At 36.8% G+C, this 25671-nt stretch overlaps 1 protein-coding gene across 2 annotated transcripts in view; it reads left to right on the top strand.

Moving 5' to 3' along the window:
• Window positions 1-25068, top strand: part of LOC137283778 (eukaryotic translation initiation factor 4E-like) — a 53810-nt gene extending 28742 nt beyond the window's left edge. For both annotated transcript variants that reach the window (XM_067815461.1, XM_067815462.1), the window contains exons 4-7: window positions 13764-13877; window positions 14053-14192; window positions 15963-16017; window positions 19483-25068. In XM_067815461.1, coding sequence (XP_067671562.1) covers window positions 13764-13877; window positions 14053-14192; window positions 15963-16017; window positions 19483-19542 — 369 coding nt within the window. In that variant the 3' untranslated portion in view covers window positions 19543-25068. The remainder of the gene's footprint in view (window positions 1-13763; window positions 13878-14052; window positions 14193-15962; window positions 16018-19482) is intronic.
• The last annotated feature ends 603 nt before the right edge of the window (window positions 25069-25671 follow it).

The raw sequence follows: 25671 nt of genomic DNA, 5'->3' as shown, positions 1-25671 counted from the left end.
CATTAGGTCAATGTAACTCAGTTCACATGGAGAGAATTTGCTGTGGATATGGACAGTATATTTTCGTGATGTTTTGTTCACAGTGAACCAAACTATTCCAATACAAATTTCCCCAATGTGAGAGGATACCTTTTGGTAGTTTCACAATTTGTAAGAAAAGATGCAAGTGTACTACATCAAAAATCAGGCAATAGCGATTTGGATGTCCCTATCCGATACATATTTTAGTTCTTAGATTCCCATATTCTCCTGTTTGTGTATATGTATTTTTATTAATTTTGCATCATTATTAACAGAGTAACAGCCACATTTTCAAACGTAATGAAATAACTGAAAATAATGCGACATTTTAGTTGACGTCACAGCATGTTTTGTGCATTTTGTGACGTCGGAAAAAGACTACTCTGGTTGCTGATTAGTATATATCTAACCTAATTTCCATTCAATTTTATAAAAGATATCGGCTTCTGTGTCAGAATTCAACACTTTTTAGCCAAAATATAAAATGAATGGTTTTATCACTGAAATAGTGTCCTGAATATATCAACAATTACACGGTTTTACTACATATCTTATTGTGAGCAACACGCGCACCTGCCTAGCATCAATTTAGCTTAAATGAAAATTTCACAACACCTGAATATTCATTGAGTATTCATTTAGGAAAAAGACTTTTCTTCTCATGATTATGAAATCAATTCCCTTCATAAGTATGCAATGAAAGGTACAAAGAGATCGCTTTTTCAGTAAAGAAGTATTAGAAAATGGACGTAATGCTTGTCGAAATTAAGACTTGACCTGATGTATATATTTTTAACAATTTCCGTATAAATATTGTTTGAGTTAGACATTCTGCCATCAGATATATTTTAATCGCATTTGAATTGACTTTATTATCGAAAAACAATGATAATGAATCATGAAACGTTTTGACAAAGTCGCACCTGGTCAATTAATATTCATAATAGTTTTGTCTATAAAAACGACACAAACCAATACAATGAACAAGACAATTCCTTTAAACAGTAGTATGTGTGCCCCTACATTTGATAAAATGTACAAATCATTTTCATTAATATTATCCGTTTTACTTCTAAGTTGGAATTAAATCGCTGTTTATTAACCTGTTCATATGTAACTGCAATATTTGTCCCAACGTATTGAATATTGCACATCACGTGAACTAAAGCACATGTTGCAGTAATGGCTACGTGTGATCTTCCAACACTTGTGTAGAGGCTTAAAATGTGGTATAATACACTTACTGAGTCAATTTCCCATGTAGATATTATTCAAACAATCAAAAGCTTTCAAAGAATAAAAACGGATACCTTATATCCACACATGATATGGTGTTGAACATGGATATATGTAGATACTGAAATCAGTTTCATGAAAAAATATCTGAACGATGCGCAAAATATACATCACAATACAAAAAGTGCAATCGGAATGGTATGGGCATTGTGTTTACTCTTGTTCAACCGACCTTCACCTCAAAGAAATTGCCTAATATGTGCAACAATGTTGACGTATGACATCACTACCGATGACCGATTTCTTTCAAAATGGCGGCTTCGCTGAGAACGGTACACGGGATTTTGCGACGACGTTTTGCTTGATTCAGGGATCTTTTGTATATAAATGTGAGATGTAAGTAATCAGAATTATTCTGACTATTTGTGTATTGTGATATGTTCTTATCGTTTACATTGTAAATGACGGAACAAGCCAGAAATGCCGATAAGTACCGTTGTCGTTCTGCGTGATTTTGCGTCAGTCATGGCGTCACGCTGCACTGAAAGTTTGACAGTTTCTTATGAATTACCAAATTATTTCATTGTATCTATTTTCAATTTGCTATTTTTTGCCACGATACTCTTCCCCTGAATATACTAAGCGTATTGAGCCATTGTAAGCAATGATTAGAGAGCTGGATGTTGGGAAATTTCCAAAAATGCTACGCAGTGTAAAATTGGAATTTTTCTTTGTTTACATTTCAGTCAAGCGCTGTCTTTCGAGCACAGCGTTCGTTTTCATACTAAATATATTTCGTTTCGTTTTGTCTAGACAGTTGGTATTGGTGACAAAGACCATTTGTAATTTGATTCTAAGATATATGGGGAATTCAATGATGCATTTGTCGCAGCTAACTATGAAGTATACATGATGTAATGGGCTTCTCAGTACCGGCCTTCTCGAAACGTGATTTTGTAAACACTATCCAATATGGCGGAAAGCGCACTTCGGCGTTCGTGTAAGTGTATTTTCGAAAACATCCCAACCGATTCTGGGTACATCGGTGACGTTTCAGAATTATCATTCCTGGTTACATGAAAACTTGATATCAGTGATCATTAATATGCTATTTTTGAAATTCATTACTCCCAGTAATTATCCGATTTTCACATTTCAAAACATACTGCAAATAACGCTGTTAATCTCGATTATGTACAGTTTGAAAAATGGCGACATTTACGATGAAGCCTATTTTGAAAGGCGATTTTCAGCACTTTAGCTTGGTCTGAGATGATAGTGGATGGTATCAATAAACTGGGAATTTTCCGCAGAATTCAAAACTGTGTAGTATTTATATATGCGTGGTATATTTAGAATTTTATTGGACTTCCAAGTGAGGTATGTAGAGGAAGGACATATATGTCCCTGTGGCATCCAGGGGGTTAAAGCCTGAAGGAATCACTAATTATGTGGACAGTAATCATGACTGGTGGATGAAATACACTTGATGTGTTGTGGTAATCTGTTTTATTGTACATCTCTACATATGCATTATTTGGGGTTTTTTGTGTCCATTCTCTACATTTGTACATACTTGTTTACATAAAATCCTGGTATTAATCAGGCTTCTGCCAACTATACCAAACTATGGCATAATGAATGTCTCCAGTTACAACTGGAGGTTGCACCAGATATATCACTGCCAGTTACCAACTTCTGGGGGCATAATGGTTTTTTGGTCTGAAGTTGCTGTCAATTCCATCATTACTTAACCTTGAAGGTCCGCTGTAGAATAGGCCTTAAGCAACCCATGCTTGCCATAAAAGGTGACTGCTTGTCGTAAGACGCAACTAAAAGTATCGGTTAGTCAAGCTTGCTGACGTGTTTGACAATGGTTGCCTACTGCACATATCGATGCTCATGCTGTTGATCACTGGATTGTTTGATCTAGACTTGATTATTTACAGACTGCCACCATATAGCTGGAATATTGCTGAGTGCTGTGTAAAACTAAACTCACTCACTCCATCATTGCTAAACCCTTTCAAGGACACTACAGATCTGTCATCAGGACAGATCATTTGTAGTTTAATCCACAATTTCTGACACTCGATCATCCATGTGCATGGTGTCTGCTGTACATGTACATATACATTTGTACATACTTGTGTACATAAAATCCTGGTATTGATCAGGCTTCTGCGAACTATATGTACATATACATGTACACCTGAATATCTCAGATCCCAGAGACAAAACTTGCTATTTCATATACACACAAGGGAAAAGTGACATCATAGCCCATTAAAGCACCCAAGATGTTAAACGATAAGGTGGGCCCTGTTGCTGTAAAAGCTCAACGTTCATCAGTCATATCATTACAGCTAGGATACCAGGCAGTGACACTAGGGAATGCTGAAAAATGCCCAGGGAAGGTCTTCTGTCAGTGCTGTCAAAAGAAGAGGGTATGGTGCTCAGGGAACCATTGCACTAAACTCAAAAGACAGAAGTCATGTCAGAATGAGAAGTTCTGTAGATTCTGACTTGACAGTAAGTCATTTAGTTACTTTTGACACTGTGGACCAGAACTTACATATGGAGTACACTTCATGACTAGTAATTTTGAACATTAAACCGATTCAAGGTCCACTGGGAAGATGTCTCTTATCTTACTTCCCACATAAATGTCATTTTCTGATTGACTAAGTGCTGCTCTGTTAATTTCAGTGTACCCCACTTACAAGCGAGGTACATTGCAATGTACCCCACTGTCAATGGCAACTCATTTGATACTTAGTAGTACCATTTCTTTATCTTCAATAACATGGAATCGTGCATGATGCACGGAAATATAAGATGTTTTGCAAATGCAGATCAAGAAAAGGAGATAACTCTAAATGCATGTTTCTTCTGTCATCTGCAAGATCTAGCGTTGACTACAAAAAGATTTGCCTTACATTCCAGTTAGTGGGTTTTGACAAAATGTTCAATTGTAGTCCCTGTGAATATTAGGAAGGAGACTTACACTGCTGCAATTTTGCTAAGACAATACCTGCGGGTCTAAAACAGCTTTTCATACAAGAAGATAACAGACCATGAAATACTTTTCTTTTCCCTGTTGAAACACAAATGTGTGCACCAACATTGGGTCAGTCTGTCTTCCAGAATGACAGCACAAAAAGCACATTGAGTTCATGCTCTTTACATAACTGTCAACAATCACCATCACCACTTTCAGTGAGGTTTCTGTTGCTCTGCAGGAAAATTGGATGTAATGAGTTGGCACTGGACATTTCATGAGGTGTGTGCCAAATCCAGGATTGAGAATAGAGGCAGATATTTGCACTGTTAATATGTTAGACATTTTGTGGTGAATGGTGTGATGGACAGAAGGGTGCTTTGATCAATCATCGTAACATAATCTATGGCCATTCGGAATTCAACGACAGAATGAATGTGTGAGGTTTCAATGGAAACATTTACCGGTTTTATATCAACAGATAAAGGACCGCAAAAATGTAAACAGAATGCCTTTATCTCCATTCTAACACGACTGACATGCGTTTGAAATTCGGACACTTTCAAGAGCACAGGGTTGTGATGGGGCGTTTTTCCAGGAATCGATATGGAATCCTCCAACTCAAGAACAGGATGTGCAATGATTTAGACAAAACATTTGCAAAGTACAAGAACTTTATTTTTCATGCTCAAACAACTTCTTTGTGTCTCTTACATATGGATACAATGCTGTCAGTTACATAGTGTAGAACCCCTAAACAATTTTAAGCAATTATATGCAACTGAAAACTCACCTCACCCCTAGAGTACATTACTATAGACTCGCCCATGACCTACAAGTAGGACGACTGTAAAGTGTTGTCGCTTCAAACTTTCAAACTTACTCACGGAAGTAGTTATTAATCACCACGCTGCTGTTGCCAATTTGGAATAGACCAGACATGCCAGTTTTAATATTGGACACGTTTACAGTAGACGTTGATAGTGCAACAACTGACGATGCAGCGGGGACCAAAGGCATCAGGTTAGGGATAGGCCGAATGTTTTCTTTGCTGTTGTGAAGGATGGCTGAGTAATGGCGTTCCAGTGCTGCCGATGAATCGGTGTTGTAGGATGATAAACTTTGATGGTTTTTGTGACCTGTTATTTTGACAATTTCTCTAGCCTCAACACCTGCATGTGATAAGATTGTTACAGTGGTGGACCGAACACAATGGTTGGTGTACTGCTTACTGAGACCACATTTAACAGAGATTTGCTTCATCATTGTTTTTAGCATGTTATGGCCCAAAGGTTTTGTGGTATACCAAACATCGTCACTTTCAGAGACTCGTTTGCATGGTTGTTGGTAAAAAGCCTGATTTTGGGGATTCAGTTTGGAAACAAATTTTCTAAATGAAACAACTGGACATAGAGGGGTACCGGTGGCCTAGATGCGGGGTTTAGCATATTCATAGTCCCCAATACCGCCTGGGTGGTTTTTAGTGGCCTCACTGTGAGTTATAGTAATAAACGTCAGCCAACATTGTCAACTTCAACTGCGAAAGAATTGACAGATAACACACTTTGATTCTCACATCCCCTGCGCCCAAATCCCAATGTGAGGTCAAACCAAACTTTGCTTTGAAGATCAACGGGATTATCAACGTTTTGCTGATTATGTATCTTTTCCAAATCCCCGTCCGAAATAGCATGGTGATGTTTGGCATTGTTGAGGCCTAACTGCTTTATTTTTCGAAGCATTGCATTAAAGAAAACAGTGAAACTCTCTGTCTTGTAGAATGTTCACGTTCAAGTTGAACGGTGGCAGACGAAGACGTCTGTGAATCGCTGCCCAGATTCCGACATATGAAGACTTTGAGTAAAAGTTGCCTTTGCTGTTCCAGACCTCTGCATAGAACTGCTTCAGGACTTTAGTCAACTCATCCACAGTGAGAGTCTCGAAATCTGGCAATTGTCCATGAAACTGTAGCCACTCTAGATTGAATGAAAGGAAAACAAAAATGACTTTATTGATTTATACTGAACGGTGAATTCTGTACTGCAATACACGTTATTATAGATGTGGGTTTTGTTTTGTATTGTATTGTTTTTATTTTAATTTGTTTATCATATTTATAGGTCTTACGTTTTAGGATTTTCACACCCCAGGTGGTAGTTTGCAAAGTAGACTTGATTTGGGAATCCAATACAATAGTCTCCAGTTCGGTGTCGATTACGGTCTTGAAACGCTTTGAAGAGGGTTCAAACTTTCCTTCATCTGGGAAAATAATGTTAATGTGTTTTATGTTTATTGCTGTTTATAATAATAAATTTCATTTTCATTTTAATTCATACTTTTTTGTGCTTTGTTTTGGAGTGGAAACCGTATGTAGTACAGTCTTGTACAACTGTTTTGTAGAGCGGTCTCGGGTATTACCGAACAAGCGGCCGTCACTGAACAAAATTCCATCCCCGCATATAAAGATATTGTGAGGTTCGTTTTGTGTATTTATTTGTGTCACGAGTGATAAAAAAAAGGGGGAATTACTAACTTAGGCGTGATGTGATGTTAGCAGTTCTGTAATACCTGGCACCGCTCTATGTGGAATCTAGCGTTAATTCAGTGACACTCAGTGTGTGCCGAAACATGTACCTGTCTTCTTGTTGAAGAATTTCACTTGTACTGCTTGATACCAGTAGGTCGTCATCGAACCATTCCGGTTTTAGATTAAATTCCTCTTCTCCGAATATCTTGTAGAAGGTACCAAGGTGAAAATCGCCTGTGTCTAATTCAAACACCATGTTTATTTACAAACAAAAAGGTCAGCGAGTGCTATGTATTCATACGCAGGTGAAGAGATCGACGTGTAATTAGCGGTCCTTTGATCTAGGTTTAACCACAGTCACGTGCAGCAGTCAACCAATCAGAATCGAGTATCTCATAATGTCGTGCTAGAATATGTATCTCATAAATATCAGTTAATGTTAAAGCTATACATTGAATTTCCCCTACTTTTTTATTGTAGAGATATTCTGTACCTGAGATCTGTATCACTTCTGACTTTCATTCCATTACCATTATGCGGAACAGGGAACATTGTATTCAGCATTTTGTTAACGTGATATCTCATAAACTGATGGACCCAATGTCTTCAAATGTAGTGACAGCCTACACTGGAAGATTAGACAGACACCAATTGATTTGGGTGATCTTGACCCAAACTTCAAGATCATGATGACACTTGGATCATTTCCAAACATGGAAACTCATAAATAATAACTCATAAACCCAATAAAACCCACCATATATGGCAAGGGGTATATAGGATTACCCTTCATGTCTGTCCATATGTCTGTCATACCATCTGCGTGTCGCCCGTACTGAACACGGAATGTACCCTATCCACTTCTCCACAAAAAATGCTCTCTGAAATTCAGTGAACTTATACATGAGCTTTCTTGGTACTCAAATGGTTTTTGTATAATTTGTATAATATTGTTTTTTTTTTGTAAGTTTGGAGACATTTGAACTTGTATACATTTTACTGAATTTCTTTATGATGATTGTGTAATAAGGGATGAAGGGGTCTGGGGGAGGGTGTACGTTGTCCACTTCCCAAAAAAGTCCCTGTGGAATTCAGTGAACTAACACATGGGCTTTCTTGGTACTCAAATGGTGTGCATCTCAACTTTTGGATTTGTATTTGTGAAGAGACATTTGAATTTATATACATTTTGCTGAATTTTTCTATGATGATGGTGGAAGGAAGGGCACTGTATGTTATCCACTTCTCAAAAACTACTCTATGGAATTCAGTTAGACTACACATGTGCTTTGTAGGGCCTCAAAAGGGAATCGTTTCATATTTTGTTTTCGTATTATATATATATTTTTTTAGTTTTACTGCTGTTTGAACTTACATAAATTCTGTTGAATGTCTTTCTGAATGTAGTGTTATGGGGGGTGAAGTCTATCCACTTCTCCACTAAAGCTGCTCAACAGAATTGATTGAGCTTCTATGTGTGTTTCATTGGGACTCTACAGGTGTGCATTGCATACTTTGTTCATCCAAATTCTTAATTTTGTCACTTCTACAGACGTTAGAACTTAACTGAATTTGATTCTATACCCCCATACAAAAGGGGTTATACTTCCACTTTTCCTCAAAAAGCACAAACCTCAGTTAACTTATATATGTCTTTTATAGAGACTTGAAGTGTGCATATCTTATATGTTTTTGTGTTTTGTATTTTGTATGTTTTGAGACATTTGAACATTTGTTGAATTTCTCTTTAATGACAGGGAAGTAGGGTGTTAAGTCTATCCACTTCTTCACGAAAACTTTGTTTCTGGAGCACAACTCGAAATCTTCAAAACCCGACAGATATGTTAGGCAGACCTCAGAATGGTGCCTTTTGCTATTTACAAATTTTTGGCATTATTATTTTCCTGGGTTTCCTTGGAAATGATTCAGACTCAAAAGGGAAGGATGGATTTCGTTTGCAGAGCACAACTCAAAGACCATTTGATATTCTGAACAGATCTTGGCAGTGATATGATTCAGATCTTAAAGTGGTACCTTTTATGTTTAGTGTTTACAGATTTACAGCTTTTATATTTTTATCCCCCTGGCATGTAATGTGGGGAGATATAGTCGACGCCTCGTCTGTCTGTCCGTCCATCCGTCTGTCTCTAATCATTTTGTTTCCGGAGCATAACTCAGAAACCTCAATATTTTTAGACCAAACTTGATAGATCTAAGGATCTCAACCTGTAGTTGTGCCTTTTGCTATTTACAGAGTTTTGGCATTTTTATTTATTTTTTTTTGTTTTTCCATGGAACATTTTGGTGTTAGTCTAGCGGTGGGCAGGCTTCATTTCCAGAGCATAACTCAAATACCGTTCAATATGTTTCTGCAAAACTTGGTAGATATGTGTGGCAGACCCCAAAGTGGTGCCTTTTGGTATGTACATGTTTTTCTGATTTATTATTTTCTCCGTTTTTATGGAAATGTTTTGGACTTAGTCTCAAAATGGAGGGATGTGCTTCGTTTCCGGAGCAGAACTCAAAAACCGTTCAATATTTTTCTGCAAAACTTGGTATATATATCAATCGGAACCTACAGTGGTGCCTTTTGCTATGTACAGGTTCTTATGATGTATGTTTTTCTCGGTTTCCATGGACACGTTTTGTACTTAGTCTCAAAAGTGAGAGGTGTGTTTCATTTCCGGAGCAGAACTCCAAAACTCCTTAATATCTGTCAGTGTTACTTGGTAGATATCTGTGGCAGACCTCAAAGTGGTACCTTTTGTTACTTACATGTTTTTCTGATTTATTATTTTCGATGTTTCTATGGAAACGTTTCTGACTTCGTTTCTGGAGCACAACTTGAAAACCATTTCATATCTTTCAACAGATCTTGGCAGATATACGAGACAGATCTTGAAATGGTGACTTTTTCTGATTACAGATATATGGCATTTATATTTTTCATGAATTCCATGGAAACAATTCTGACTTGGTCTAAAAACACAATAAGTAACTGTCGAATGATTTGTCCTTTCAAATATGTGGGGGCCGGGGGGATATGTCATCTTCTGATGACTCTTGTTTTTTTGTGTCATATATACCAATACATGGTTTATTTTCTGTATCTAGATTAGTTATTTCCTTGGTGTTATCAACATGTGATTTATTTTCTGTATCTACATAGGTTGTTTTGTTTATGTCATAAGTACAAATATAGTTCTGATTGCTTCTAAATAGTTAATTTCTTTATTTCATTTATGCAAATAAAAGTGTACATGGCAAAACTATTATTTAACATGTATACAAAGTTTAGAGTCAAGGAGAAAGTTTTGTGAGCTGCTGATCCTTGTCACATTATATATGAACATCAGTGTCCATGTCCCAAAGACCTTTGTAGGTCCCAAAGTAGAATAGACCCTCAGCAACCCATGCTTGCCATAAAAGGCGACTAACAGGATTGGGTGATCAGGCTCGCTGACTTGGTTGACACATTTCATCGGTTCACAATTGTGCACATCGATGCTCATGCTGTTGATAGCTGGTTTGTCTGGTCCAGACTTGATTATGTACAGACGACCGCCATACAGCTGGAATATTGCTGAGTGTGGCGTAAAATTAAACTAAATTAAACTCACTCACTCACTCACTCCATGTCCCAAAGTGGGAAGAAGGGGTTATGTGAGCTTTGCTCACTTCTACACTTGTTTAATTGACATCGTTAAAGTTATATTAAGTAGAATCAGATGTGCTCTTTTTTGTTAATATCCTACCCATTACGTAGGTTAACTGACCATATTTCTTTAAGCAGACTCGATGTGGTCTTATTTATAGTTCGTACTTCTTTCATATTGGCTTGTTCACATACTAGTATTTTTCACGTTTTAGTATAGTGTATTGGTCAGTGTCAATCAAGAAATTTTCAGCAACCATATAGCTGGAATATTGCTGAGTGCAGCGTAAAACCCAACTCACTCGCTCACTCCCATGATCCCCAGCACTTAGCCTAACTTTGATTGGGGTGGCTGTAACCAGTTGTTCATGGCACTGTCATACGATGAATCGTTCATGTCAATTTTGTTCCATGGAGAACAAACTCCCTCCGATGTACTCACATGAGATTTGTTACCTAGTATATAGCTGCTCAGCACCGGGTACCTTTTATACCACGTGTTTGACTCATGCTCATATGCGTAAGTTGGGTAAATATAGGCATAAATTATTTCATATGATGCTTTCATGGAAGCATTTGAATTGTAACCTACCTTTTTTTTCCCTGCATGGTAATGCACAGGCAAACTGTAGCACAAATGGGGTTGCGGAGCATAGAAAATATGACAAGCCTTCTATATATTGTTTTCCGTCTCAAAACAAATATCGCCACCATCAAAGGTACGCTCCCATTTCTTCACTTGGTTGTGCTCTCACATTTCCTACCCCATGTTTTGTAATTACTGACATGATATATGTTTTATTCAACATTTTAAGCGCCAGTCTTGGTATTCAGATCGTTCTTCGCCTCCATTACCCCTGACAGCTTCCGGTTGAACGGACTGACGGAACAAGAATAAGCAGAAATTAAAAAGAAATAGCAATTTGAGTAATTTTATTATGAACCTGTTGGAGATTATCTGTCGTCGCTATTGTTAGAATTTGCGTATCATTTATTCTACATAAAACACTTCTGGTGAATGAAGCAGAGGAGGTAACTGTAAGTATTCCATATTCCGTCGAACCGGAAGCTGGAAGGGGGGGATGGAAGCGAAGAACGGTCTGATCTATCATGAGATGCACTTAAAATGTTGAATAAAAAATATTTCACGTGAGTAATTGTTCAGCATGGGGTTGTAAATGTGAGAGCACAACCCAGTGAAGAAATGGGTGCATACTTGTGATGGTGGCGTTATTTTATTTTGACATCAAAATAATTGTCGAACTTAAGCGAGGAAAGTATGTGGCCAACCTTTGCTTGCTTCGCTCACATATAAGAAGAACATTCATTTTCTCTATGCTGCGCAGCCCATTTGCGCTACAGTTTGCCTGTCGGTAATGGTAGAATGTTATCATCATTACTAGGATTTTCAGGTAACACATCAAACAATGACATATCTGGTCTTGTTTGCAACAACATGTATGGTCTAATACATGTGCAATATATGAGTTATGGTTACACTATTACACTATACCGTTATAGGTGGTGCACCTGGTATATCAGTGTTTTGAGTGAAGACACTTTTGAATATTAAGGTAAGACCACAACACTATACACAGTACGTGGTCTTTATATTATTATTTTTTTATTTTCCATTTCCATTATTTTCCATCCAATTACAGTATATAGAGGATATTACATGAGTGTGCATGTCACACTATATTTACAACATTTACAAGTCCCTAAATGTCAGTATTTACTGAGAGTCGGGATATGCTGATATTTAGGCATGAGTGTCGTAAACTTAGTGTATCATGGGCACAAATATAATATTCTGTTTATTACTGAAGTCGTTAAATTGAGAATGATAAACCCAAATCGACTTTCAAACATGGGCTAGCTACCCACCTTTGCCACATGTAGAACACAATGTCGCAGAAGAACCGTGACGTCATGGCATTGTTCGTGATTTCATGTTACCATGATAATGATATTTTGCCCAAGGGCATTCTATGAAAAATATTAACCCTGATATGGTCGTAATATTGACATATATTCAGAGCAAACTCTTCCAGAATTTGCAAGAAAATCAACATGAATTCCTTTTACACAGTGTCGAGTGAAAAAATCACATGGGACCTAGCAGGACCAGTTGTTGGTTGGTTGGTTGGTTGCCACACTCAACATTATTCCAGCTATATACTGGAACTAAGTTATACAAATTTCAGTAAAAACCTGGAGATCAGAGTATATTATATAAACAAAACAAGTATACTTGAACGTAAATACTCATGATAGAGGTCATCAGCCCAACAATAGCCTGGAATAGTCCGACACGAGTGTTTGGAAAAGCCCAACATCATTGTTTGGAATAGCCCACTGTCAATGTTCGGAAAAACAGGATTAACTTGTCTTCACACATGAATATGATGTGTATTGAGAGGTTGGCTGTGTGTATTAATAATTGTTATATGTGATGAAACATAGTAGGAATTAGGCTAGATATGGCGTTACCTGTTCAGTAGTACCCACACCACTCCAGTTAGTATTGGAGCTGAATACAGTTTTTGACTTATGCTGTATTTTCTATTTTGACTATGTTCCTCACTTGTCTCAAACGTCATCTTGAAGTGCCCTTCATGACACTTGAATGTTTAAGGTTCAGATTTCATTTTCTTTGTGTCTACCTCAGTTTCTATGATGAAACGGACCCGTGAAGGTCCCGGGGGAGAATAGGCATTCAGCAACCCATACTTGCCATAAAAGGCGACTATGCTTGTCGTAAGAGGCGACTAACAGGATTGGGTGGTCAGGCTCGCTGACTTGGTTGACACATTTCATCGGTTCCCAATTGAGCAGATCGGTGGTCATGTTGTTTACTGGATTGTCTGGTCCAAACTCGATTATTTACAGACGACCGCCATATAGCTGGAATATTGCTGAGTGCGGCATACAACTAAACTCACTCACTCACTATAATGAAAAGCATTTTTGGTTGTCACATGAACGTATTTAGCACAAATCCTGATTTCTTTTCAGCATTTTGAGGGATAAGTTCTGGTTATGGTGCAGTTTTGCATGCACTTTTTTAACATCACAAATTGTCAGAATTTAAGGATAACTTCACAACATGTTTTTCCTTTTATTGTCATATGCTGTGCAGTTGGTTAATATTAATGTTGTTGGCATTAATACCGAAAGTATTTGAATATCAAAGGCGATAACAGCTTGTGTTAAGTGTCTTTGTGGTGAATTGTTAGCTAGGTTGAACTACAGTACAGTGGCACTGTTTTTAGTTAATGGAACTACATGTGAAAACTGAGGTACGTCTCTTACATTGACAGGAAGGAATACAGCCGGCATGGGAAGATTCTCGAAATAAGAACGGTGGCCGCTGGCTCATTAGTCTCAACAAGCAACAGAGGCATACAGATCTTGATAACTTTTGGCTTGAAACAGTAAGTTAAGGCTTGAAATCAGTCTCAGCAGTTGGTGTTTGTAAATTGTAGTTGGCATTGCACAAAGTAAATGGTTTGATTTTATGTTTTTGTTATTGTCTAAGATTATTTTCTACCTAAGGCATTCTAAAGTACAATATCATGATAACTTGAAGCACTTCTTTCTTCTTTGCAGTTACTGTGTTTGATTGGGGAGGCCTTTGATGAACAAAGTGATGATGTATGTGGAGCAGTGGTTAACATTCGAGGCAAAGGGGACAAGTTAGCATTATGGACAGTTGATGCTAATAGAGCAGAATCCAACACAAAGATTGGGTACTTCTACTTTATCATATCCATGTCTTACCAAGGGATCCTTACCCTATTACAAGACCTTTCTTACAAAGAAAGGCTTACTTGTGTCCTCTACAGAATTAGATGACTAGACCAATGATTATTCCCCTGTGGTCCTTCAATACTTCAGTCCTTGGTTAAAGCCTAAATTTACCTTTCTGGTAGTTTTTGTGTGAATTTGTTTCACTTTCATGATCCAATTAATTGATCTGTAAACGTGTTTCATTCAGAATAAATCTTCTGTAGCTTGTGTGTCAGTAAGCATGAGCATGCAAGCGTATAATAATGAGATTATAACTATGACTAAGATTATGATACAGTTGACTCCCTGGATCTCGAACCCCAAGGGACTGTTAAGACAGGTTCAAGATTTCATGTGACTAAAGACTGAAATACATTGTATATGTGCTCATTGTGTACATAATACTACATATACATTGAACTTGTATACGTGAGTGAGTGTCATACATACATCAACACTTGACGTGGTGCAAGAAAAAGACTGACAAATTTAATAGCCTCGTAGGTGATTGTCATGAAGTTAGCAGTCACAGCAGTTACCTGATCCCTATGTGTAGCAGTTCATCTTTTTGATGTTCCCACATGCGGAAGATGAAGCTGGTTAACTGTTCACGTGTGATAGCCTCAAAGATGATTGGCATTGACAGTGGCATTGCCATGGTGAATTCAGCTTAAGTAATCCTCACGTTAAATATTATTTAACCATGTAGTAATTGTTTGTTGACAACACAATGTCTGTAAATGTTTGTTAATGTGAGTACAGTTCGAGATTTAGATGCAAAGTTTATACTGTGTATGATTTGGTGATTTTTGGACTAATTTTCAGGTTTGATATATCATGTGTATGTGTGTCTCAAACTTCAAAATATAACTAAAAACATAATGAGAAATATATGATAAGAGGTTGGCACCGGAGATATGTAGAAGATTCGAGATTCAGGAGCGTGAGATCCAGGGAGTTTACTGTATCTTTAAAATGAATGGCAGTATCTGGGAGCACTTAGTTTCAGAATTTCCTATGGTACATGTTGGATACATATAGGGTTGGATAGGGTAGAATAGGCCATCATCAACCCATGCTTGCCATATAAGGTGACTATGCTTGTCATGAGAAGTGACTAACGGGATCGGGTGGTGAGGCTTGCTGACTTGGTTGACACTTGTCATCAGTTCCCATTTGCACAGATTGATGCTTACACTGTTAATCACTCGATTGTATAGTCCAGACTCGATTAATTACAGACTGCTGCCATATAGCTGGAATATTGGCTGAGTGTGGAGTAAACCTAAACTCACTCATTAGCAAAATCCAAGGTTACCAGGATGATAGCTTGAGGTGGCTATTGGGATGGGTGTTGACTGCTTTGGGACCAGTGGTTTTCGGAACTGAAAGTTGTTCCTACACCAGATGTGCTTGTAACTTCAGTGGATTTTGGGGACAGCATTTAGCAATTAGGGATTATAAGGGAGAGAGTAGATAGATATATTTGAGTTCAGTATGAAATGATAGATGTGCATGACTGAGAAGGTAGTTGACATAATGTTCATCAGAAAAAATGTTGAGTGTGCACCTCAAAGAATGGTGGACATGATTTCAGAATTCACTATATAGAGTTGTATCTCACTCACAGTTAAGAAATAATGCCAACATTATATTTCTGTTGCTATGTTTTATTTACTCATTTACCTCTTTTCTTGTCATTTTTATAACTGGATGTTTTCACATTGCAGAAAGAAATTGAAAGAACGGCTAAATATACCTGCAAAGTTTCCCATAGGTTTCCAGGTAAGTAGAAGCTTTGTACCAACTAAATCAACACAACTAGACTTGACTTGTGCAGTGACAGTGCTTGATGTAAGAGGTGACTAACAGGATTGGGTGGTCAAGCTCGCTGACTTGATTGATACATGTCATCAGTTCCGAGTTGCACACATTGATGCTCATGCTGTTGATCACTGAATTGCCTGATCCAGACTGGATTATCGACAGACCGCCAGCATATAGCTGGAATATTGCTGAGTACGATGTAAAACTGAACTCACTCACTGACTTGTGCCGTGACTGTTGTCATAAATCATATGATCTGTGAAGGGCCAGTAACTGATTTGCTGATATTTTGAAGAAATCCTGATTGCTGGTTAATGTATTGACAGCTGAGTGATCATTTTGACCCAAGGAACTCCGAAACTCCCCTTTGAAATACTACATGCAGTGTTCCATATTGCCACAAGATACCCGTTCAGTATGCACTATGACAATGTGCAATTTTAAACTGGTCATTCAATTTTGAATAATGTTCATAAACTTGTAAGCCTTTGTTGGTAATTGAGTCTTTTAGTATTCTAATCAAACCAGTAATATTTTTGCCATTCTTACATTTTATCACTTGTAATGCTGCATAGTTATTGATACTGATATTCACATAAGTGTTTGTACAGAAATTGTTCAGCCCCTATAAAACTGAATCAGTCTATTAACCAGCCACACTGATTGACTGGATTGATCAAGTAAAAGTTTAAGGTCAGCTATTTGGTCACATCACATCAACTGATGAGCATGATTATTGTTTCTTTGAAACTATCAATCATATAAATCAGGAACTAAATAAAAGTTGTGTGAAATTAATGGCAAAATAGTGACCATTTTTTTGTGAAGACATAAACATTGGCCAATGGTATATTGTTCAAAGTCCATGTACGACTAGTAAAGCTGTTACCTTTGACACAAAGGAATTGTTGTTCACCAAGCAACCCAGCGAGAACAGCAATTGTGATAATGTTCTGTTACAACATTTTTCACCTCCGTATCAATGTGAGAAATTAACAGTGTGATTCTCAGGATCTGAGTACCATTGCCCAGTGTTTGGGCAAGACAGAAAAATTAAGGAGTCATCATGACTTCCTGGTTTCATGGGAGGGAGTCATGGACATGTTTTGTGCTGTTAACTTCAGTCTGGAACTTTAATCAAGACATCAACTGCGACAGTGTAATAATGACAGGTCGGGTATTTAATTTAGTTAACTGGCAATCATTAAACTAAGTAGTTTTAAACAACAGCCACTGAAGTTAAGATTATCTGAACCAAGGGTCCCGTAGCATTGCATCAGCAATGACGCAAGCTTCTAACTTCACTGCATATTTGACATAATTTGTGCGTCAAATACAAGGTTTTCTGCATCTGAGCAAACTTGTGAGTGATTATCAAAACTTTTTTAACTACACAAGTTTGATGTTGAGTTTTAAGCAGATTAAAGATGCAGTGATGTTGTTAACCCAAAGTGTGGTTTGTGACTAGCAGATCAGTAAGTTTAGTAGTTTAGAAAATACTCAGCAAAGGTTCATTGACTTACACTCTGGCGTTTACCTCATTGCTTAACCTCAATGACATGGTAAACAATGGTAAAGTTAATTAAAATGGAAACACTTCTTGCAAACTTGCAGTAAAGATCACATATACTCTAGGGGGGTACTAATACATAAATCATTTATTGACACCGTCATGAATGAAACCCTGTCATTAAAACTACTCATTTTGACAGTATATTACCTTAAATCAACCTTTTTGACAACAGTGCACACTTCTCTTCCATGAACAACCAATCAAAGTTGCGCACCCCCGTGACGTGATGTGAGGTATACCTATGTGGGTTGCACTAGTATTCATGTACATTTCTAGGGTTAGTTAACCTTGTTTACAGGTTTGTCGAAACCTGCAATCGGAACAGTTGTTTTGTAAAATGAACGCTTTATGCTTTCACAATCTGCTTCCATTTAAGTTTGTCACCTGCATTACTTATTTTCTGAGAGACAGCTACAAGTCTATGTAGACTATTCTGTCAAAATCGCTTGTCATAATGGTTATAGATCATTCTGATTAAAGAAGTGTCATGCAAAGTCTTTTTGGTCATGATTATAAAATATATAGGTTATCACACGAGTGTGTTTTGGAATGGTTAATATCCTGCATTAGGAATAAATGTTGTATTTAACAAGCCTTGGTGACTCTTGGGGAACTTTTCATCGCTCAGTATTAATTAACCACACGTTTTTTAAGAAGAAATTTTGTGTTCTGCTTAAGACTTACCATAGATCTTTCATATGTACAAAAAAACACAAGTTTATTCGTTTTGTAAGGTCTGTAGTTGCACAAATGATGGAGCTTTAAATCTGTCATATGACAAGACCTTACATCTCAAAGCAACTATTAGTTTGCAAGACAGAAAAGGAAAGTCAAGAAGAAGAAAAAGCATGTGTTTGAATAAATATCAGATCTCAGAACCAAGTTAAAAACTAAGACCACAAAAATAATCATGAGATAAGATAGAGAGTACAGAACATTGAAATTTACAGATCACTACAATGGATTTAAAATGGCAGTACAAAATAAACTGGCTACAGGAAGTTACAGATGCAATGACAATAGAATGTATTAACGGTAGTTGTAACAGAAAAGTCTGTTAATACACCTGAATATTTAGGATGCTTGAGGAAGTTGCAGACCAATACTTACTACAAGTCTAAATATCCCAACTGCTGCATCAGTCCCTTCAACTGAACACAGTTCAACACAATGCATAGGACTGCCCATCCTCGATATCTCCAGGGTATACGTTCCGAAAAGTCTCCACTATACCCTGGACGCATCTACGGGTAGGCCCGATAATTTTATTACCTCCCTTTGCTGACTCCGCTTTCTCACAGTAGCCAATCAGAGTGGTCGTCGTTATAACCGAATTTGCCTGTGTCAACAAAGGTAGCAGTTGCAACTGCGAAGGTTTGCTACTCACAATTTGGGGAAATCATACATGCAACTTTATAGGTCCGAAACCTTTTTTAAACCATATGCAAGAAATCCATCTAATACTTTCAGAGAACCTACACATGGTTTGTTTGCCCAGCGGTTAGAGAATTTAAAAAGCAAAAGTGAGTTGTGATTGGTTCGCTCAAATTCCCAGCGTAGACACCTGATTGGATAAAAAGCCAGCCAAGGGAGGTAATAAATTTATCGGGCTGAGCCGTAGATGCATCTAGGGTATAGTGGAGACTTTTCGGAACGTAGACCCTGGATATATCGAGGATGAGGACTGCCATGAGTCATTCTAACTTGCACAGTGCAAATCATTACCAAAACTGTTTTTTTTTATTTTGCAAACACTGTTTTAGTTTTACATAAGTGTTCTTGACATGTGGAATTCGTTTTACATTTTTTTTCTTTCTGCACTCCTAATTTAAATGTATTATATTTTTCAGGCTCACCAAGATACCATATCAAAAACAGGCTCGACTGCCAAGAATCGTTTCACAGTCTAACATTTGGCCTTAAAAAGTGACTTTGCTGGACTGTGCATATTTGAATGCAGCTGGTTCCAGTGCTATGCTTGGCAGCAGGAAGTATTCCCCATCAATGGAGTGGTGGCTACCCTGCCAACTTGCCTGTCTGCGCACCAACATGCCTGTGTGTCTGTGTCTGCCTGCCTATCCACCACCAGCCTGCTAGCCCATGTCATGGGTTGTGGCATCCCCTTGTGTACAGTACATATAAGGCAGACACAAACACATAATAGCTGCTTGCTCCTGGACACTTTTTTATTCATGGATTTAACAGTTGAAAACATTTAGGATGAAAAGACTATCCACACTTATGAATGATCAATATGTGGAATACCTTATTCTGTATGGTTCCTCTTTGATAAAGTTGTGTCCAAGACCGTTGTAGAACAGCAGAAGTAATGTATCATATTTTCATACATATGTAAAAAATCATGTCCATGGTTCAGTAATTCTTCATTGTAGGTGATGAAAGCCTCAGAGCTTTGCAAGATTGGTGTGTTTACATTTCAACCACACGGAGATCTATACTGTTCATTTGTTATTTATAAATACTAGTTCACATTGTTATAACCAAGTTTACCTTCCTTTGGTTGAAATGGAAACAAAAAAACAATTGTCTTGCAAGTGTTGTCTCTACTTTTCATTATGTTCACTTTCTGTTACGTTACATGAAGCTCACCTGATCATGTAATTATGTTCTTGTTTTAATGTCTTTAATTTACATATGAAATCAAGTTACATCATGAAAGGAGGCCATTTGTTATGGTGGTGGTGAACTTGTGAGCATGAGAGGTGGGTATTTTGTGTAACTGAATGTTATTTTAGGGAAGGTCATAAAAAAGGACAAGTTAGTATGTTTGTCGATTGTAACTTTAATCCCTCAAGTGCAATTGGGTCAGTGAAACTGAAATTTTGCAGGATTGTGTCTGTCAATTTGCACTTTGTTCAGAAGGTCCTAATTGATTTGAAAAATGGTTACATAGTGAAAAGAGACATTTAGATAAAAGTATCACTTGGCCTTTGTTTTGAGAAGATGATATTCCATAGTTTATAGATGGGATGAACTTGTTTGTTCAATAATTTGCCATATTTTGACCATACATGATTTGAAGTGTGACTGTTGATCATGGCTTTAAGTTCTCTGAGGCTGATATCTCTTTCTTTTTATTTCTAAAATAGGGAGATCAGTGTGCTTCAGATTAGGCTAAGAATTGATTCTATTCAGATTACTATAATACAGAATACTGTGTGATAAGAGTGAACTAATGAAAAGTAGCAGTTTATGGCTTGGCTTGTCCAGGTGTCATCCCATTAGATAACATGGATCATTGCAGTCAGCCACAAGTACAGGCAACTTTGAGGTAATATTGACATTCACTCTCGTCATTTTTTGTTAGCGTTTCATCACCGTGGATCCCAGTTTCAGCACTAAAGAATCTGCTGGCTTCAGACTTGGCATGAGTGCTAATGGCTACAGGTTGATTAATGTTTGTTAAGGCATCATGGAAAAAACAAGTGATAGGAAAAAACAGAAATGCTTCCTCCTTTTTCTCTTGAGTGAGTCAAATGTATTATGTTGTGCCACAAAATCAAGTTGATAGCCACTAGATAATGTGGCTGTGAACCATTACATTTTTAGTGTATTTTCTGAAATTTCCACCTCTAATGTAGCTGCAGTGATAAACTTAAGTGGTAAGAATATCTAAGACTCTCACAGAATTAGACTCTATTAAACGTTTTTCAGTCATGCAAGGTTATAAATTTCATATTTTTCAACAACTCTAAATAGCAGAACAGTTATTTTTCACCATGTATGACCTTTGGCAGACGAACTTGGCAGCCATGATCAACTTATAAATCAACCTTGCAATATTTAGAATTGACTTTTTTGTGAGTACATTGGAATATGTGCCCTCCTAGAGTGAAGGACAAACATTTGATTGTCAGAGTTTTTTGTTGACATTGATAGAATGTTTGGTTTTCACTCTATGCATGTTCATACTTCAGTGAACTGACACAAAGTTAAAGTCAGTTCTTCTAACTATTTACAGCCCCATGTTGTACCTTCACAACTGCAAACACTTTCCATATAGTACTATATGCCAATTCAGATTTTTCTAATGGAGATGTTATATGAGTGAATGTATGCTCTATTTGCTTTACAGGAACATTTTCCGGTTTGGGGTCACAACATAAAGATTCAAATACAAACACCAATAGACAACAAATGTGTTTTTAGAAGTACCTCAGTTAGTTAATCACAGTGACTTTGCTTTATAATACATCAAATATAGGAGTCAAAATGACTGACACAATAGATGTATTGGGGAGGGAAGAACATACTGTCACACTATCTGACTTATACAAATTTTTGCTGACATTTTGTTGAAGATTAAAGATTTTATCAGAAACAAAACAATCCTATTTATTTATTATTTATTTATTTATTCATTTATTCATGCTTTGTAATTCCCAGGGGTGTGCCCAGGAATATGGAATTATCCACGTGTGGTTTTCATCAATTCAAGAACACAGTCGCTTGTAAAACGTGAATGTCAGAGTGTATCGTTCATGCACTCAGGCACATCAAATTTGTGGATATGTGACCTGCATCTGTTCCAAGAGAAAAGCTGTATATTTAGTAAACTGCACCATAAAATTATATTTCTCAATGAATACATTGGTTTGCTGAAGAGATGGGTTCATTTTCCTGCATGGGTACAGTGTGTGAAGCCCATTTCAGGTGTTATCTGCCATTATATTGTTGTGCCAAGTGGTTGAATCAATTAATTTAAGTGTTCATTGAAGAATTCTGTTAGGTACTGTTAAAAGAGTTGTAAAGAAACAGATGAAGCTAAGTATTCCTTTTTTTTAGATTTGAAGGTCAAAGAGGTGTAATTGAACCAGGTCTGATCATACAGAAACATGGGACTTAATATTTTAAAGTCACGCTGCATATGATATGTATTTTCCAATCTGATGTTACAGTTCAAATAGGCATATTCACTTGTAACTTAAAGTGCTTATAACATTCTTATTAAAATAACTGAAGATGTAAGAATTACGTGTTTGTTGCTGTCTTGCATGTGTGTCATTAGGCTATTTTGTCTAAAGGCAACATGGAAAGTATCTTCAGATTCCTCACTTCAGCCAAGGGTGTTTAATTTATAAAAGCTATGTAGTTTTTATGCATTACTTTCATACAGTGTTCATACTAATGCAGTAAATAATACTTTCATATGGGTTGTGTATTGATATCTCTGGATTTCACCTGCTCTGATCTTTTTTGGCCTTACTTTTCCAAGCTTCTCTTGAGTCTCAACCAATTACTCTTGAAGGCTGCACATTGTTCTACATTCCCCACCTCCCCAATCATCTAAAGTTTGTTTGGTCAAAGCATGTTGGTACTGTCACTAGTTTAAGGAGACTGTTCACAAGAATTGGTTGACCCCTTCATTATACTAGCTGAAAATCTGTTTAGTTTTGTTTCATTTTTGTGAAGTGCAGTAGTTGTTTAGTTACAGTGATGTTATTGATGTTATCCTCTTCACACATTGTTTATCTGAATTTACTGAAGTTATCCAGATATTTTTCATTGCTAAATGTAAACTGCATGCAGAGTGTCTAAAAACTGATTCCTATGTATTATTAATGCTAATTTCCTTTTCACTGTGAGTGCACTTTGGTGCAGTGAAATTGTCTCATTACAGATTCATTGTTTACTCAATTCGTATGATCCCAGTGTTCATGTGAAGATGTATACTGATGTTGGCTATGGTTCTGTGACCTTTTTCAACTTATTTTTTTTCCTTTTAGAAGTGATGTCCACAACATATGGTCTGAAATTAGTCTTATAATAAATAGTTCACTCTGCTGTTTTTTTCATTTTCAAAGACATTTTCTGAAATTTATTTTAAAGGTGATTAATGTGATGAGATCAGAGTAATGTTTGGTTGTTCAAAATGATCTATGTCCAGGAGCATTGTTGGTCATCTGTCCATGCGTACACGACTTATTTTGTTTTTGTTTTTTTCTGTGAAGCTAATTTAGAGATGCCTTTATTATTTCTGCAATGTGTGAAGCCATTTCTGGCGTCCCGTGCTGTGGTATTGCTGGAATATTGTTAAAAGGGGTATAAAACTGAACTCACTCACTGTTTTGGTGGAAAAATGTTGATTATTGCCACTTTATGAATTTGTTTGGCATGTATCACAACTGAGATTGAGGCATCATAAAATTGTTGAAGAAGAAACCCACACAGGAGATTTCAGCAAATCAGTGAAAAGTAAATATTACACTTTACACATGAAACATGAATACTTTAATTACGGTCAGCATTTCTGCTCAGGTTTTTCTCTGTCTTTCCCTGCATTGATAATGCTATTGAACAGGACCTTTTACTCATAGCCATTTCTGCAGGTAGTTTTTGACATGCAGTTCAAATATATGGTTTGCTGAATAACATTAGTTTTGTAAGACTGTTACAACATTTGACTTTAACTTATCCCTTAACATGCCCTTGTAAATCTAGTCTTACTGCATTTGGACATGTTTATTGAAACCACATATTTTGTGTACACTCTGTCTGCTTTGACCTTGTACCCTGAAGGCTTCCATGTTGGAAATGTAAATTTGATCATATACAGTGACTGATTTCTCAATTTGTGATTCCATGTGTTAGCACCTTGGATGTCTTCAGGTGAACAACAGAGTTCTACATTAAAGTAGTTTTTCCTCCCTGTTTGTTTCTTTTTGCCTATGTCATGAAGTAATACAGATGCATTTGCATGCTACATATTCAGTATTCATGTCTTCCTTGGATATCAGGAAGATAACGAAATTCAGAAATGTATCTTCAAATATGAACATGTTCAACGGGATCTTATTTAGATTATCTCATTGTCCTCTTCATAAAAATCTTTTCTTTTGTATGTTTTGGTAGTTGTCATCTTAACTTTCATTCAGAGCAGATAGCTGGTTTATGGGTTGTAAAATTATAAAGTGTAAGCCAGTACAACTTGTCAGCAGGAGAAACATGATCAGTTGCAAAGAAAAAGCTGGCTATTAGTGTTACTTTATTATTTTTTATCAAATTTTGTATTTCATTATTTTGCAAGGATGAATAGTGCAGAGGATTAAGGTGACTGTTGTAGATTCAGTTATTATACATTAGATCTTGGGGCAGTGTCAGTGTTTGTACATCAAACTGTTTGAAAAAGAAAATTGCCATAAAATGACTTTTACATAAGATATGTCATTACTTGATTACTTGTGGCTGAAGATTGTCAAAATCAATGGTCACTAAAAGTGACAAACCAATATGTGACATGACAATCGTCTTTGAAATATGTTTGTTTGGGGTTTTTTCATTTTTGTTTTTTGGGGGGTCTTTTTGAGGGGATAAATTGACATTGGATATAATCATTAATTTAATGTGTTTTGGGTTACAGTTGACAGTAATGAGGACAGATTTACTTACTAAACAAAATAAACTTGTAATCTTCATTTTGTTCTGTTTCATTGCTGTGTATTAGTATTCTACAGGTGAGGATGCAAAAATGATGTAGATGCTGGCTCGACCATCACTGAAACTAAAAACTGACTGACAGTCAAGTGAATTCATGCTGTCAGTCCAATTATTGTCTGTGGTGTCATCGGTCACTAATATCTCCAAAGAAACCTCTGGGCCATGAAGGTAGAAACTTCAGCTATTTACTCCTATCAGTGATGACACCCATACTCACTCAAAAAGATCAATATGGTCAACACAGCTGATATCCATCACAGTGATAGGATGGTGATGCGCCAGTGGAATCTACTAACATGCCAACAGTCTTGAATGAACAATTTTGCACACCAGTGGTTATAAACTGTACTGCCCTTACCCTTTCATAAAGTGGTAGTTCTCACTTCATAGTACACTAATGCCTACAGGGGGTACAAAACAGACTTTTAAAGGGCATTGTATAAGATTTAATAATATTTTATTTCTTCACACAAAATTACATTGCATTACATCTTTTTGAATTGAGATTACATGACATTACATTGAATTATTAATTGAGGTGAAATTACATTACGTTCTAAATCATATATACACATGGTCAT

This window comes from Haliotis asinina, chromosome 5 (assembly GCF_037392515.1).
Source record: "Haliotis asinina isolate JCU_RB_2024 chromosome 5, JCU_Hal_asi_v2, whole genome shotgun sequence".
In the NCBI taxonomy this organism is placed as follows: Eukaryota; Metazoa; Mollusca; class Gastropoda; order Lepetellida; family Haliotidae; genus Haliotis; species Haliotis asinina.
The sequence above is the reverse complement of the archived record's forward strand: the minus strand, read 5'-3'. Positions and strand labels throughout refer to the sequence as shown.